This window comes from Anas acuta, chromosome 2 (assembly GCF_963932015.1).
Source record: "Anas acuta chromosome 2, bAnaAcu1.1, whole genome shotgun sequence".
NCBI lineage: Eukaryota > Metazoa > Chordata > Aves > Anseriformes > Anatidae > Anas > Anas acuta.
In genome coordinates, this window is record NC_088980.1 from 25,157,482 (window position 1) to 25,173,196 (window position 15,715).

The following is a 15,715-nucleotide window of genomic DNA, read 5'->3' on the forward strand; positions in this document are numbered from 1 at the left end:
ACTGGTTGTCTCTTTATAAATACAACACTGAAAAATATATATTAATAGTCTTGTAACTTGTGAATTCTTGTGTAGGATAAAAACATGGCATAGAGATCAGGTATTTCACTACTGAAAACCACAGAAATGTAAAATTAGTGTCTTGTTACATTAAGAAGTCTGTATGTAGCACAATAGTGATGATTAAGATCTTTCATGTTAAATATGAAGGTGATAGTGTATTTCTCTGCGTTTTCAATGTCTGCTAGATATTTAACCTCTAAAATCAAAACCGATGAAAGCCTGTCCTGAGATACACTGCTGAAGTCAGTGAGAATTTCTTCTGTGTTACACAGGGTACAGTGAAATAAGAGGTTTTCTGTGTCAGGTAAGTGTCTGATCTTAGGTTAGTCTTCTCCACAACAGAAGGGTCATATGCTGGTGACATTAATGAGGTTACCTGTTGGACAGCAGACATACGGCTGGAAAAGAGATCGTTTCTGCTTGTCTCCTGACTAGCCCCTGTCATGAGCTCAGTGTCGTTTTAACAAGCGTGGCCAGCATTTCTTGGCCCAGTCATCCCCATCATCAACCAGCCTGGTGCTGGAGCGGGCAGATGGCTGACCCCTGTTGCCTGTGCTCAGTACATGGTCCCTGGAAAGCATGAAGGTACTTGGTGGCAATGTACCTTCTGGGCCCCACAGTGTCTCCCATTCATCACGTATGGTTCTTGCATTCTGGGGCCACTAGGGGGTCATATTCTACGTGAACAGAGGTTCTTATATACATCCATATATTCATATATCACATATACCCAAATATATAATATATATGTATGTATGTTGCCTATAATTTCCAGATGTTTGCTTTTTTATTGTGCCTTTTTTCTAATGTTCAGCATCTCAAGAGCTTTTATATGTTGCTTTTTCGGGTTATGTGATTACATTTTGTTAAAAAGAGAAAGTTGATTTTATTGTAGTTCTAAAGATACTTGATCTATGTGTTTTAGCCCTAATTTAGTTTTAAATCTGCACTTTCCATTTCTATAATTTCACTTTTTTTTTTTTTTTTAATTAAACAAACAAGCAAACAATATTGGACAAGCACCTGAAAGCTATGACTTGGTTTGGATTACAATGCACACTTTCCAGTCTGTCAGTCTGGATCAACAGCAAGTCAACATAAAGTGCAAACATTACAGGCAAAATGTTCCTCCTGAAAATTTGTAGGATGCACAGATTGGAGAGTTAACACTTCTTGTACTGATGGCGAGAAATGCAGATGAGGGAACACATTTATGCAAACTAAGATCAGCACTTGGAAAAGGAGGGGTTGCATCTAGTCACACTGCTGCCCATCACACAAAGTAACCTCCAGCAGTCACTTCTCAAAGTTGCTTTTACTTGCAATGACAGGAAAGAAATAGGATTCTTAAAGTCAGTGTAGAGATCTGATACCCTTTAGACTCAATATTGTTTTTTTCCTTTTAAAGATAGGTTTGTGAGATCTTAAAACTGGATTGGGAAGAAAGTCTCAGCATATAAGGAGAGTTAAGCACCATCCTGCCCCAACAAGAGCACAGTGCCCACCTTTGCTGTAATGAAATCATGGAAAATACATCTTGACAGGATGTTGGCAGGTCATCCCTCTGCCAAGGCAGGATGATCGAGGCCTAAATCATCCCTAACACTATCTGTGCCTATCTATGCTTCATGACAGTCATATCCAATACCCCAGTTAGTCATCTTGCTGTGATGCTTTCTTTTTCTGCAGCGGTGTGACATGCTCAGTAATGACAACCTCCTCACCACTTAATTTTACTGGATAAAAGAGCTGTCCAGAGAGGAATGGAGCTAAGAGGAACATAGTGGTCTATGTTGGAGACTTTGAGAATTTTTTTTTTCCTCAGTGATTCTCTGAGTGCTCAATAAAGGGGTGCTTAAATATAGATTTGTGAATCATCTGGAAGTATCTGCAAAATACTGCACAGAACGATACACAGCTCACAAAAACAATAATTTAAACCTTACAAGTGCCATAATTGCCACAGATGCCAAAGAATGGGAGTTGTCAAAGCAGCATAACTCTGGCACCTTCCTAAGTCACAGAGTGGGCCAGGCACTTAGATTTCACTTGTTGACGAAGGAATTAATCATGCGCTTCCTCCCAAGGCTGTGCTGTGAGCTGGAGGTCTGACATTCCCTCACTGTTGCCCAACGACATTTGCAGTGGAGGATTCATGCCTGCCTTTTGCCAAGTCCTTCTGAAGGCCATTCCTCAGTCCCTCTGAAGCGGGTGCTCCTGGAACACACAGAATGGCAGAAACCCAGCTGCCCCAGGAACATAAAATTCCCACTTTGCCATTACTGTGTGTTGCAAAAATCTCACCCCCCCCCCTTTTTTTTATTCATTTGGCTTAGACTGGGTCCAAAGAGCATGTGGCTTCCATGCACATCTCCTTGCTGCCAGAGGGCAGAGTGGGTATGCTCACACCCTGTGTAGAGTCTTGTTGGCATGGGATCAACTGCTGTTTCAATGCAAATGAGTTTTAGGTTACAAATGCTTATATTTTTGAGCAGTAATCAAATAGCTATGCATATGTAGCCTCAAAAAGATGCATCTGACTTTTAAAATTCAAAGCCCTGGAAATGCAGATCCCTCCACATATTTAGTGTTTAGAATTTGCATCTTGAAAAATATCTCAGATTTTGTTTATTAAGGTTGGCAAAGGATGGAGCTGGATTCATAAAAACAGGATAGAAATTCACCCCATTTGTGTGGTTGGTTTCATCCCAAAACAATGCTATGGTGCTGTGTTATAAACACATGAGCACTTTGTAATGGAAATACTGGCAGACTTCTAATTAAAGTAGCATTATTACTAAGAATTTTAATATAGAGAAAGTTGTCTTTTCTACCTTTGTTGCTCTATTATTTCAGCTAAAACTTATTTATTAAGCAAATAAAATAATAAAAAAGGCTTTCTTTCAGCATCCCATGCCAAATCAAGTCTTTCCTTTGTGCTGTTTCTGTACCTAATGAAGGATACCATCCAGCATCCCTCATAGATTCAGTTGTTCAAACACAACAACTGCATGAAGCTTTCTGCCAGAGCAACTGTTCAGTAAACTGAGTTTTCATGCACTGGATCTGGTGTTTGAGAGGAAATAGATACTGCAGTGTTACTTAACATAAGGATGGTTTCCTCTGAAAATATACCTTGAATCCACTGATCCAAGCATTGGATCCTTTTCCTTCTTTTTGATACACTGATACATTAACTATGCATTTATGCCATTCCTGTGAAATGTATTAAAGACAGAGCTCCTTACTGCCACGACATTGTAATTATTAAGGTCAAACCAGCATTCCCAATATTATTGTCACTAGTGTATGATGCTATTTATAAAGCACAGAAGTGAAATTCACCTTATATGCACAATGACAGCATTTCAAGCCATTCTTAGATGAAGAAAGGTAGCATTTCCCATTGGAAAAAGATGTTGGATTAGAAATTATTGAGTAAGTATCTTTAAAACAAAGCCTTTCCTGCAGACTCTGGGGCGATGGCAACACTAAACTCAGTATGCATTTTACACCAAATTTTCAGTGGCTGCGAGTCATTGCCACACCACTGAAACCAAAGATGCCAAAAAGACTGACAAAACTATGTAGCATTTCCAACACCTGAAGCTAAAAACAAGATCCCCAAACCAATATCCCAAAACCAAGATTCCAAATTTGGCATTTCAGAGCATTGTACTGAACAGAATGAGAAAAAAAAAAAAAAAAAAGACTAGTGAATGAAGAAAACAATCAGTATAATGGTAAAGCATTTCAATTTTGTACATCCACATGAACATAACAGGCTGTAAAACAACTTGTACTTATGTGTGCATGATCATCATTAAACTCTCTGTTATGCACACTTCTTTTACAATCAGTTTATCTGTGTCTTTAGAAACAAAGAGTACTTTCTGGAGCTCTCCTGGGAAGCACAGTGTGCCTCAAAATTATTTAGAAATACAGAATTCATACAGAGACACCTTGCCTTTTTAATCCCCTACTTCCCATTGTTCATTGGTAAATGCAGAAATATCAATATGCAGAATACTGTTAAAAAAATAACTTCCTTTGCATTCCTTGAACTCTGAAGAAAAACTGAATGAATACACGGGTTTGCATTTTCCTGTAGATATTCCATGAGATAAACAAAGCAATGAATTGCAGTGTTGGTGGACAGTTACTTCTTGTTCCCCTATTCCTCTCTTGTTCTGTGGTGGCAACATCAGCAGCTCCTCACTGCTCACTGGGGAGGAAGCTTTGGTGGTGTGCAATGGCTGTGTGTGTGCCTGTGGCACAAATGGAGCACACCCCTCTCCTGCAAGGCATTGCCTCATGCATGTGTGATGAGGATTTGGTCCTGTCTCGTAGCACTGGAATTGCACATACCCCTCATTTACTCATTCCTGGTAGGGACTGTTCCAGCGAGATGGTGTCTCATGTAGGTAGACATGTTCAGCATATCTCCACTTGAAATTTTCAATGAATAGTAAAGTTTATTGTCATAGTTTAGCTGTGTCAGTGAAGGGAAAACAGCCCAGCTGAATACTATTTAAAAATGGTTCCAAATCACTAGAAATAAATTTCTCTGTTTGTTGATGTCTATGCCAAACTGTATTATGTAAGTCATATCTAAATGATAAATAGAGTTGTTCACCACTCATCTAAATCAGCAGGGATTTTCCTGTTAATCTCAACAGAATCTGAATTAGATTATGAAGGTTCATGTCAGGATTTACCTCTGACCTCTTCCCATGGGACTCTCTAGAATGCACTTTACTCTGTGGCATGCAGACCGTCCTGCAGCCCTTCCTTGGCACAGCATGACCAAGGAAGGTTTAGGGACTTTGTGACCTCTAAAATTACAAATGAATTGATATTTAGTTCAAGCACTTTATTGCAGTTTTTTCTTTTCTCCTTTACTATCTGACAAGATCTGGATTAAAAACTGTTCTAACCCATAATATTTTAAGTACCTTATGCAGTACTAAGGAGAAAAAATCATTATGGATGGAATTACAGAAAGCAAGTGAAGGAAAGAAAGAAATTTTACACCAGTGAAAGAAGTCCAACATGAATACAGCTGCAGTTTAAAAGATGCTATCCCAGCTTTTCCTATTCATCTGCCACTTAAGGCAGCATTTTTACAGCTCCCATGTCAGGGATGGCATTTAGACATTTGAGCAAGTACCACCTCTGGCACTTTTAGCTGCCTCCTCCTCTGACCATGTCTTCCTGAGCAGGCTGGGTTTGAAGCATCATATGCAAGTGTATTAGCAGGGAAAACAAAGGAGGACTGATAACTTCACAACTTCATTGAAGCTAAAGACTCTGATTAGTACCCTGAAGATGTTAGCATTTGAAATATCCCATGCACATCTAAACAAAAGGCAAAGGTGTGGGGAGAAAGATATCTGCAGGACAGTATTTCAAAGATGCAGGAAGGAATGGCATTATATTCATTAAACATTTTATGCACAAAATGTCAGAGCATTCATATACTTGCAAAACTTCCTTGGCACTGTTTTTGCTGCTTGCAGATTATTTTTGTTTCACTTTATGTAGGAAATTCACCTATTTTATTTCTTTTGTGGGTTGCAGAACTTTTGCAGTGACAGTACTGTAACTTCCAATTGCAAATCAGCTTCTCCCTGACCTGATTTCTGTCTCAATAATCACATAGAGACTCTAACGATGCTTTGAATGTGTGATAGAAGGTGCTTATTACTCACAAAACTGTATGTTCATCTTGTTTTCCTGGTGACAGACTCACACATGAAATTGTCACCTTCAACAGTGAAGGACTCAGAACAGCAAACATTCTAAAAATAGTTGTTTCCTGTACTATGACATTAGTTTCTCATTTCTTACCTGGTGCCCCTTACTGCCATGATCATAATTTTATCAGAGAAGCAAGTGTTCATTTAGCATTCATCTCAGAGTGGCTATTAAAGAAAATCATTATTTCCAAACAAATTTCACAGTTTATTCAAAATGAAAGAATTGTGCCTTAATGATGAGTTTCTGGGTAGAGTAATAAGGTGACAATTTTTTCCTATAAATAAATACTCTTGAATTACCAGTATTGTTAAACAGCAATTTTCAGATGCCTTCAGGAGGAGTGTGAGACAGCCTAAAGACCTGGTTGGTTCCTCTGAGGTTGTCTGAGATCTTGTTATACAACTACTGTTTTACCTTCCCTTGTTTTATGCACCTGCTAATGGGACGGATATATTTTGGGGTATCCATTGAAGATCATCAATGTTTGAATACTTTGTAATTACTCTTTTTCTGTTCATCTTTTTGATTTGTCTCGCAATGTGCAAAATCTTTTAAGAAGTCACCAAGTTCCTTAAAAGGGGAAAAGTAAAGGACTCCAAGCCAGTCACATCAGGTGAAAGTTGATATTTAAGATCTCGTGTTAAAGAAAAGTATTGAAAGCAAAAAGTGCTGAAAGTTTCCCATTGCTACATGCTGGTTCTTTCTTTCCTATTTGCAGTGGGCTCCCTGGCACCATTGCTTCTGCCAAATTGTCACTTCATCTGGCCAGTGTCAGGAGGTGTGGGAATTATGTAGCCTGGTGGGCAAGTCCATGCTCAATAGGAATAAATGCCATTCCCACCTCTGCGTCAGACTCTCTCTAGGCCATCGCTGTCAGAGGCCAATGTGGTTTGGATATGACGTGTCCATTCACCTGGTCTTGCGTTCTCCCCCAGTGGCTTGGGCTTCTGCGCTCCCACCCTTTCCCTCTCTTTGTTCACAAGCAGGACGTGAAATGGTGTGTTTGCAGTGGCTGCTGCTGAGCTAGGCAGACGTCTCTCCAGATTTCAATGCAACAAGTTCAGAGTCATCTATGTATCTTCCATTTAGCTGTTCATTGTTGGAGTCATGATGGTACAGGTACACGGGGACCTCTGTGATTGACGTTGCAGTGTAAGAGGTAGATCGGGTGGAACAGTGTTCTCGGCGCCTTTGGCCCCACTGGGTTTTGTACTGCGTCCATTGCCTTTTCAAAGCTCCTTGCACCTGTTAAAGACATGTGTAGTTAGGGTGAGGCATGACCTAGACTCCTAAAATTGTAACAATTTTAAAATTTGCTGCAGGAAATAGGGACAAAAAAAAAAAAAAAAAGGAAACAGCACCAGGTCTAATTCTATCAGGTTGTCTGCCTCTCTTCTTCCCTCTCCTCACAGCTCCAGGAGCAGAAGCAGTTGCTTGAGTCCTGGCCTTAGGTCCCCTCCTGCATACCCTTGGCAACAATTACAGTTTCTGCAATGGTCACTGCTTGTGATGAGAAGATAGGTGCTAGCTCTTCCCATAAGAGGTCAATGTGCAGACTGCTGCATGGGAGCACAGTAGGATGCTGTGGTAGAAGAGGGAAGAAGAGGAAGAGATGAATATTACAGCCCATCTGATGCTGCACCCAGATCCATGCCGTTGGAATGGCAAATGCCAAATGATCATCTTGCTTGAAGGAATTTAACCTGGAGTAAAACTGGCCATGAATGGCATAATATAAGGACAATTCAAGAGCTTACCAGGGCTAAATTTTTACAGAAAGAGCTGGCAGATTAGTACAGGTTAACTGAGATCTTGTTATGGTAACTAAAGAACACTTGCTGCACTGGCAAAAAAAAATAGCACTGGCCATAGCCCTCTGCATACAAGAGAATTTCAGCTTTTAGACATTCATCTTCAAGGAGAAAAACATTTGATTCAACATTTACGTTCAGAGTGATGTTATACACTGCATTAGGATATGACTTAAACTGTTGAGTTCTGCCAGGGAATAAGAAGCCCTTCTCCAGTTGCACGTTCGGGTGTGCTGGCACTGGCTAGTTCCTTCCCAAAGGAAGTGCTGAGACATGAGCAGAGGGTGGGCAAACCCTGGCTTTGTTCATTCAGTTCAGCTATTCCAGCCAGCCAAATGTGAGAACAGGAGCAGTTTGCCAGAACGATGTGCTGTCAGTTACCACCCCTCTGGAGGCAGGAGGATGCAGGTGATGTGCTGAGACTTGGAAGAGTCCTGGAGCTCCCGTGCACCTGTTGTGGTGGGCACTACGTGCCATTCCTGCTCAGGGAGTTGTCTGAGGTCCCTCCCTAGGCTCTGTGCAGAACAGCACCTTTGATTCATGTAAATGAGTCTGAACAACTTTAATATTTCCTATGTCTTCACAATCCTAATCACTCCATTAATATGCATATAGTAAAATGCTATCTACTCCCCGCCCACAGCTGCCTGCCAGAAAGCTGCTTCATGTCACATAAGGACAAGGCTTCATAAGGAATTGCTGTGAATCCGAGATGCTTACTGAGTGTACAGCGGGACTATGCAGCATGCCAAGAATGGATATTTCAATTGCTTCGGCTTTTTATTTTTAAGCCAAGGCACAAACCAAGGCACGAGAATTGATGTTATAAATCTTTACACATGTAAATAGTTGCACTGAATTTGGAATACTACTTTCATGAGTAAACAAACATTGCTGGACCAGTTCTTTAAAAATAACAGAAAATTATATCAAAGACAATTTTCCAATACTAGATCTTTTTTTGCTATCACTTAACTCATGGCTAAGTAGTTTAGAGTTTTTATTATTCCTGTTTACCTTCCTCTAACACATAAAGAAAACAAATGGTCAATGCAGATTAATTAGATATCAAGCATAGAAAAGGCATATAGTTACGAAGAACTTTAGATACCAGGGCTGTGAACAGAGCTTATTCAGGCCTTGAAATCGGTTGCCCAGGGAGGTGGTGGAGTCCCCGTCCCTGGGGGTGTTCAAGGAAAGGTTGGACGCGGTGCTTAGGGACATGGTTTAGTGGGTGATGGTGGTAGTGGGACGGTTGGACCAGATGATCCTGGAAGTCTTTTCCAACCTTTATGATTCTATGATTATTTTATCTAATATCAAGATTTAAGAAGTTGGATGCACGCATGGATGTTTTATATCACACCCTTGCTAAAGTGTATCAGTGAGAAAGAATTAACTGCATGAAAGAGTAATGCAGTTGTAGCACACGATAAGGAGGTTAAACCTGTACAGATTTTGTACTCTTCAAAATTGTCTTCTTAACATTGCAGTGCTCCACATGAATATTGTGGACTGGTCATTCTAGAAGCTATGGGGAGGGACTGGCAGAAGAAATAAGAAGGATTAAGTCAATGGATTTTCCTGGTATCATAAAGGAGCTGGTTGCAGATGGCAAACCTGTGCACTTACAGCCCTCCTGTTCTTCCCCCAGTTCCCCTTCCCCTGCACCCTGCACAGACCCCAGGATCAATGGAAAGGCTTTCATTGCTTTTGCATAGGGAGAAGAGAAACTGTGGGGGTGATGAGCTCCTGCTGAGCTCTCAAACTGCTTGCATTGAAAAGGCTCCATGGAGCAGTGAGAGCACGAGGTCAAAGCAGCTGTGTTTTTATTCTCCACTGCAGTTCTGGCCCATACCAGAGCCTGGCTGAAAATGGCTAGCAGGCTGTATGAGCTGCTGCACTTGAATAAAACAATGTGTTAATCTAGATTTCAGCCCCAGTTCCAAAGATCTCAGATGATCAGAGTTCAGCGCCAACTAAAACTGTTCATGCATGGATTTAAAATATGTAAGCAGTATTACTGAAAATCACATGCACAGCCATAATGTGTTAATGACCACAGAGTCTCCTGCCATGCTTTCCTCTGTGATTGCAGATGAAGGGAAGAGAAGCCTAGAGAAATGAGAAGTCTGATTTTCTTTTTCTCTGCTCTTCAATACTTTAAACGTTTTCCTGTTCTCTATTACCCATTCATGCCTCTTTGGCACATGGCTGTTTTTTTTCCAAACAGACTTTCCATTTTGTTGGCCAGCCGTGCAGTCTAGAAGTAGTCTCAGGCCTGGAAATATGGTCTGGTGAGCAGACTGTTGAAGAGACCTTGTATCATCTGCACAAAACTGTTGTTATTGGACTGAGAAACTACCTTGCTGCTGGACACTGAGATTTTATATGAAAATGCATGAGAAGATCTATCATTTAAGTCCTGGGGAAGTCCACTGTTTATGTGTTCTTCCACATGTATGCAGGCATTGGTTCAATTTCTCATTAGTATTTTTACATTTCTTTCTATAGATAGGCTTATGGTAATAAAGTGAGACTGGTGATGTAGCAAGCAACAAATGCAATATAAAACACTGTCAGGTGGTACTGAGTTTAGCACTGTTTGTCCTGGCAAATTTTGTATATTTCAGCCTTGAAGTTAAATATTCCACTAAAAAAAAGGCAAATCACTGAGTATCCAGTCTCCTGTGGTATTAAAATTAATCACAGTATCACAGAATAGCTGAGGTTGTAAGAGATCTCCAGAGATCATCTGGTCCAGCCCCCTGGTCAAGCAGGGTCCCCTACAGCATATTACCCAGGATTGTGTCCAGATGGCTTTTGAATATCTCAAGGGAAGGAGATTCCACAGACTGTTCCAGTGCTCTCTGTATCTGCACTTCATCTGTCTGCAGGAATAAATGGACTTGGAAGAAAGGGGTCATAATCTTTTCATTCCCTTTTCTGGCACAGCCCAACACAGCTACTCTAGTACATGATTGCTTGATATTTATTGATAATGTGGTGATGCAAGTAGCACCAAACTGTCTGAAGCTATATGAGAGAGGTGTCAGCAGCGTTGGCTCTCTGCCCACCTTAATGGGAAATTCTAAAAAAGCTTCCCCTGAACGGTGAATAACATTTCCTATAAGAAAGTAATGCAAGGCTTTCCCAACATCTCTGTCGATGGCCATGTTAGACAGCCTGCATGTCTGCAGCAGATGCAACAACTCTGAAAATTGGAGTAGCGGTGAAAAAAACTCAGACACCACCAAAAAACATTCAGTATGTCTGGGAAACCTAAACCGCCTGGGCTGTTTGTTCTTACTGCCTGACCCTGATGAACATTTCTGATCAGCCACTCCATCGAGGAGTCATTAATCCTCCACACAGTCTGAAGCCATTTCTTTTTTCTTCCCATTTTGGGCTCTGTCCTTTCCAGATGTGTCCCCTCAGTGATGCCTCACTGACGATCAGAAGTGGATGTTCAGATCATGGCCTTTCACAGGGAAGAGTTTTGTTGTTTGTGTGTGAGTGTATGGACCACCATATGTGTCAAAACGGCTTTTGGAGGTGATTAGGGTTTTGGTGAATATTCACCAAAATTTGGTGTTATTCAGGATTTACATTCAGACTGTGTTATACAGACTGTGCATCATCAGTCTGTATAAGGACCACAGGCTGTTATTGCAGCTTACTAACAGGAGCTCAATCAAAGCAGAAGTCCGTAGAGTGCAGTGTTTCTGAGGTTGGATAACTGAATATCATATATGAATATGGTGTATTTACTTAATCCAAATATATGTATTATGAATTCTAAATTAAATGTAATATACTACTTAATAAACAAAGGAGACCCATGCATGTATTTTACCCTGCTTCATTCCTGGAATGTGGCATTTAGTTTTCTGCTTAATACTCTATAGGTTAGTTCACATGATAGGCAAACTCCTTTGTACCCTGAAATCAGATTTTGAATTAATTGATATGCATGTCTACCATGATGTTGGCAAGCAGATGCTCCAGTTATATTTATTATTGGGTAACTTGAAGATTGTATTACTGAAGTTATAAAGGTGGATATGTTTTTCTATCATTGTGGCTTTGCTAACAGTACTTTGCAATTAGATATGTGATTAAAAATATCTAAGAAACAAAGAGTCTTTAAGATATGTTATGTTTTCTGTTCATTTTCTTGTTGCTTTTCTTCATTTTAGCACTGCTACAGCTTTCAATCTAGGCACAAATCCATGTTTTCATTAGAGTTGGAGAATTACAGAGTAATTGACCTTTCACCCTAAAGCTATAAAATATAAAGCAAGTATTTTTTGCAAAATCTGATCTGAAAAAGTTGAAGGTGACCCTGGAGGGAATGAAGGAGAAAGAAAGCAACGCTGAAGACCAGGATGTTGGGGTAACACATTGTTTGGAGGCAAGTGAGGACATACTGGAACACCGCCTGTACATAGCTCTGCAGCCATTCCTACAGGGAGACGATGTTTCAGAAATTGCCTGGCTGTTCCTTTGCTTCTTCATGCCAGTTCCTCCCTACTAGAGGGAACCAAAAGTCTTTCTGTATTTGCAGGGCACAGAGACTGGACTTTGACAGAAAGTGATGACAGTGAGGGAGGAGGAGAAAGGTGGTGGCAGCCTGCAGATTCTGGGGACAGATATTTGGTATGGAAAAAGAGTTGAACATCTCCAACTTTGCTTAATTGGACCCATCTCTGAAATGAAAGTGCACCTTTCTGTAACACGATCTTTAAAGCTATCAATTCATTTTAGGTTTTGGTGTCGTTAACTACTCATGTTTTACTAATTCCTTATTATTCCTTATTATGTTGCCTGAGAAGCCATGGTACAGAATTTCAGCAGGACGTTTCTACTGTTTCATTTTTCTGTACGTTTATGCAGCAAGCCAGCCAGAAGCAATGCATAGTGATGTCAACACGAGATGGTAGAATTTAATATTCACTGCCATCCCAAAAGTTAGCAAACCAGCTGGTAGCACCTTATCAATAAGATAACTTGCTTCAAGTCACCATCAAAACATCACTGTGGTCACATCATTTCTGGAAATTTGCTACTTGCTAATAACACACAGGGATAAACAAAAGCATAAGTATCTCTTTAGGGTGACATACTGAGTGTCAGCACCACAGATCTTGCTTTGTGTCTAATTTATCTACTCTGGATTCAAAATTAACTTTTTAAAGGACTTTAAAGCTTTTCTAAGCTAATGTGGGAGCTTATTTCAATATAGCTAAATGATCCTGGTGTAGTGAAAAAACATTTTTATTTTCAATGTTTTGGAAATGGCTTACTGCAGGAATTTAAATCATAGAATCATAGAGTGCTTTCGACTGGAAGGGACTTTAAAGGCCATCTAATTGTCATGGGCAGGGACACATCCCACTACACCAGGTTGCTCAAAGTCTCATTCAAAGTCTCATCCTTGAACACCTCTAGGGATGGGGCATCCACAGCTTCTCTGGGCAACCTGTGCCACTGTCTCACCACCTTCAGAGTGAAGAATTTCTTCCCTATATCTAATCAAGATCTACCCTCTTTTAGTTCAAAGCCATTCTCCCTTGTGCTATCCCTACACCCCCTGACACAGAGCACCTCCCCAGCTTTCCTGTAATCTCCCTTTAGGCACTGGAAGGCTGCTGTAAGGTCTCCTGGGAGACTTCCCCAGGCTGAACAACCCCAACTCCCTCAGCCTGTCTTCACAGCAGAGGTGCTCCAGCCCTCTGGTCAGCTTTGTGTCCCTCCTCTGGACTCATTCTGATACTTCCATGTCTTTTTGTGCTGGGGGCCCCAGAGATTAACGCAGTGCTCCAGGTGGGGTCTCACAAGAACAGATGAGGAGAATCACTTCCTTTGTCCTGCTGGCCACATTTCTTTTAATGCAGCCCAGGATACAGTTGGCTTTCTGGGCTGCAAGCGTATATTGCTGGCTCATGTTGAGCTTCTCAACAAACAAGACCCCCAGGTCCTTCTCCTCAGGGCTGCTCTCAATCCATTCTCCAGCCAGCCTGTATTTGTGCTTGGGATTGTCCAGCCATGTTGGCTGTCACCAATCACCTCCTTATCTTCCACGTGCCTTAGCAGAGTTTCCAGGAGGATATACTCCATGGTCTTGCTGGGCATAGAGGTAAGACGACTGGCCTGTAGTTCCCTGGGTCTTCCTTTTTCCCTTTACAAAAATGGGAGTTATATTTCCCTTCTTCCAGTCAGTGGGAACTTCACCAGACTGCTATGACTTTGCAATTATGATGGACAATGGCTTGGCAACTACATCAGCCAGCTCCCTCAGGACCTGTGGATATATCTTGTCACCTCCCATGGACTTGAGCAGCTTTAGGTTTCTTAGCTGGTCTCAAACCTGATCTTCTCTTACAGTGGGCAACTGGCTATTGACATGTTTTAAACAAATATTTTTACATAAAACAACAACAACAAAATCAAAAACTCCATAACATAGTGAAGTGAACCTAAAACCACTTGTAAGTATACAAAACATTGATTCAGCTGGAGGAGAAGGGGAGACATTTTTGACTCAACGCCTTTTTATTTCTTAATCACAACTTGAGAAACACTGACCTTAAAAAGGTCAGTACTAATCCTCAGAGGAGGGAAGGGAGTTGGCAGCCCTGCAGGCTCCTCTGCTCTGCAGTGATATCGGAGACAGTACCTTTGTAATATTAAATATAGAATAGGAGAGGAAGTGCAGTGTTTTAATATTTCTCATTGACCTCTGCCTTGTGTGATATTGCAGATAGTTGGGGGAGAGTCCCATATCTGTGCTGCATTTGGTGCCATTGGCTTTGTAATGGTAACTCTGCTGACTCAGAGACATTCAGGTCACACTCCACACAGAGCTTTGAAAAATGCAGTGCTTCTTGTATATACAGACTGAAAAATGACTTTCTGTGCTTTCAAAGTTTGTACCTCTACACACTTCATTTTGGTACCAATAAACATCAAAGTGACTATTTTCAAGTTTTTTTTTTCACTCTGTTCAATTTCACATATTTCTCTGTGAAATATGTGTGAAATTTCTGTGGGAAATACACTCTCCATACTTCACTTACCTCACCATTGAAGAAGCAGAATATAGTCGCCACAAGTAAGCCCTAAAAGAAAAGAATTTAGAGATCAGAACATACATATATATACTTCTGCTTTGTTAGGAAGTTTGGACTTGAGGGATGAAAGAAAAAACCTTTAGTTTACTTCCTCTGCATTGTGGACATTTCACCTAACCTGCTCCTAGCTCTTAGTTATGTTATTACATTGATTTTTGTCTTTTCTTATCAACACATTTCACCATTTTCTTCCATATTACTGACATTTCTAGATGATCTATTCCAGCTATAAAGTTATTTTTGTATGAGAGGTCTGGAGAAGGAAGACTAAGTAATATGTAAGATAGACGTCTTGCTTACAATGGAGTAATCCCCTGATTCTGGCTTTGCTGAAGAGAAGGCAGAGGAGTTGTCCTACATGCTGACACTCATTTGTGAGAGTGCAGTTACCCAGTTAAAAGACAAGGGAAACCCCACTGTGCTGCGAAGGCTTTAAATTGAAGCGTATGTTAGGATAAGTGGACTTCTATACTTGCAGCATCGGTATGGATGGTGAGGATGTGAAAAGAGGTATTAGTGGTCAGAAAAGGGAAAAAACAAAACAAAACAAAACCAAAATCAAACAAACAAAACCAAAAACAATCAAACAAAACCAAAAACAAACAAAAAAGAAAAACAAACCAAAGCCAAAATAATAATAATAAGAAAAAAACAACCAACCAACACAAAACCAGGTGAATTAGAAGGTAAGGGGGAGGGGAAAAAAAGGAAAAGGGAGATTGCAGATCCTAGCTTGGACCTAAACTGCTTTAAATTAATTTAATTATTGCCATGGTCATTCAGGTATTTCATTACCTCTATAAGATTAAACAAGGCTAAGCCAAGAACATGAGATGAAGAAGTATAAAATAGGTAAGAGAGAAAATTATTGTGCATAGGGCCTGCCATTCAAAATCACACAATTACACTTAGTTTTCTAAGCAGCACTAGCTTTTATTAAAATAGCAA

At 40.5% G+C, this 15,715-nt stretch overlaps 1 protein-coding gene across 2 annotated transcripts in view; it reads right to left on the reverse strand.

The window, feature by feature from the left end:
* Positions 1-1,078: 1,078 nt before the first annotated feature.
* CALCR (calcitonin receptor) overlaps positions 1,079-15,715 on the reverse strand; it is a 170,429-nt gene continuing 155,792 nt past the window's right edge. For both annotated transcript variants that reach the window (XM_068673964.1, XM_068673963.1), the window contains exons 12-13: positions 14,714-14,755; positions 1,079-7,068 (exon numbers count right to left, since the gene is read on the reverse strand). In XM_068673964.1, coding sequence (XP_068530065.1) covers positions 6,847-7,068; positions 14,714-14,755 — 264 coding nt within the window. In that variant the 3' untranslated portion in view covers positions 1,079-6,846. The remainder of the gene's footprint in view (positions 7,069-14,713; positions 14,756-15,715) is intronic.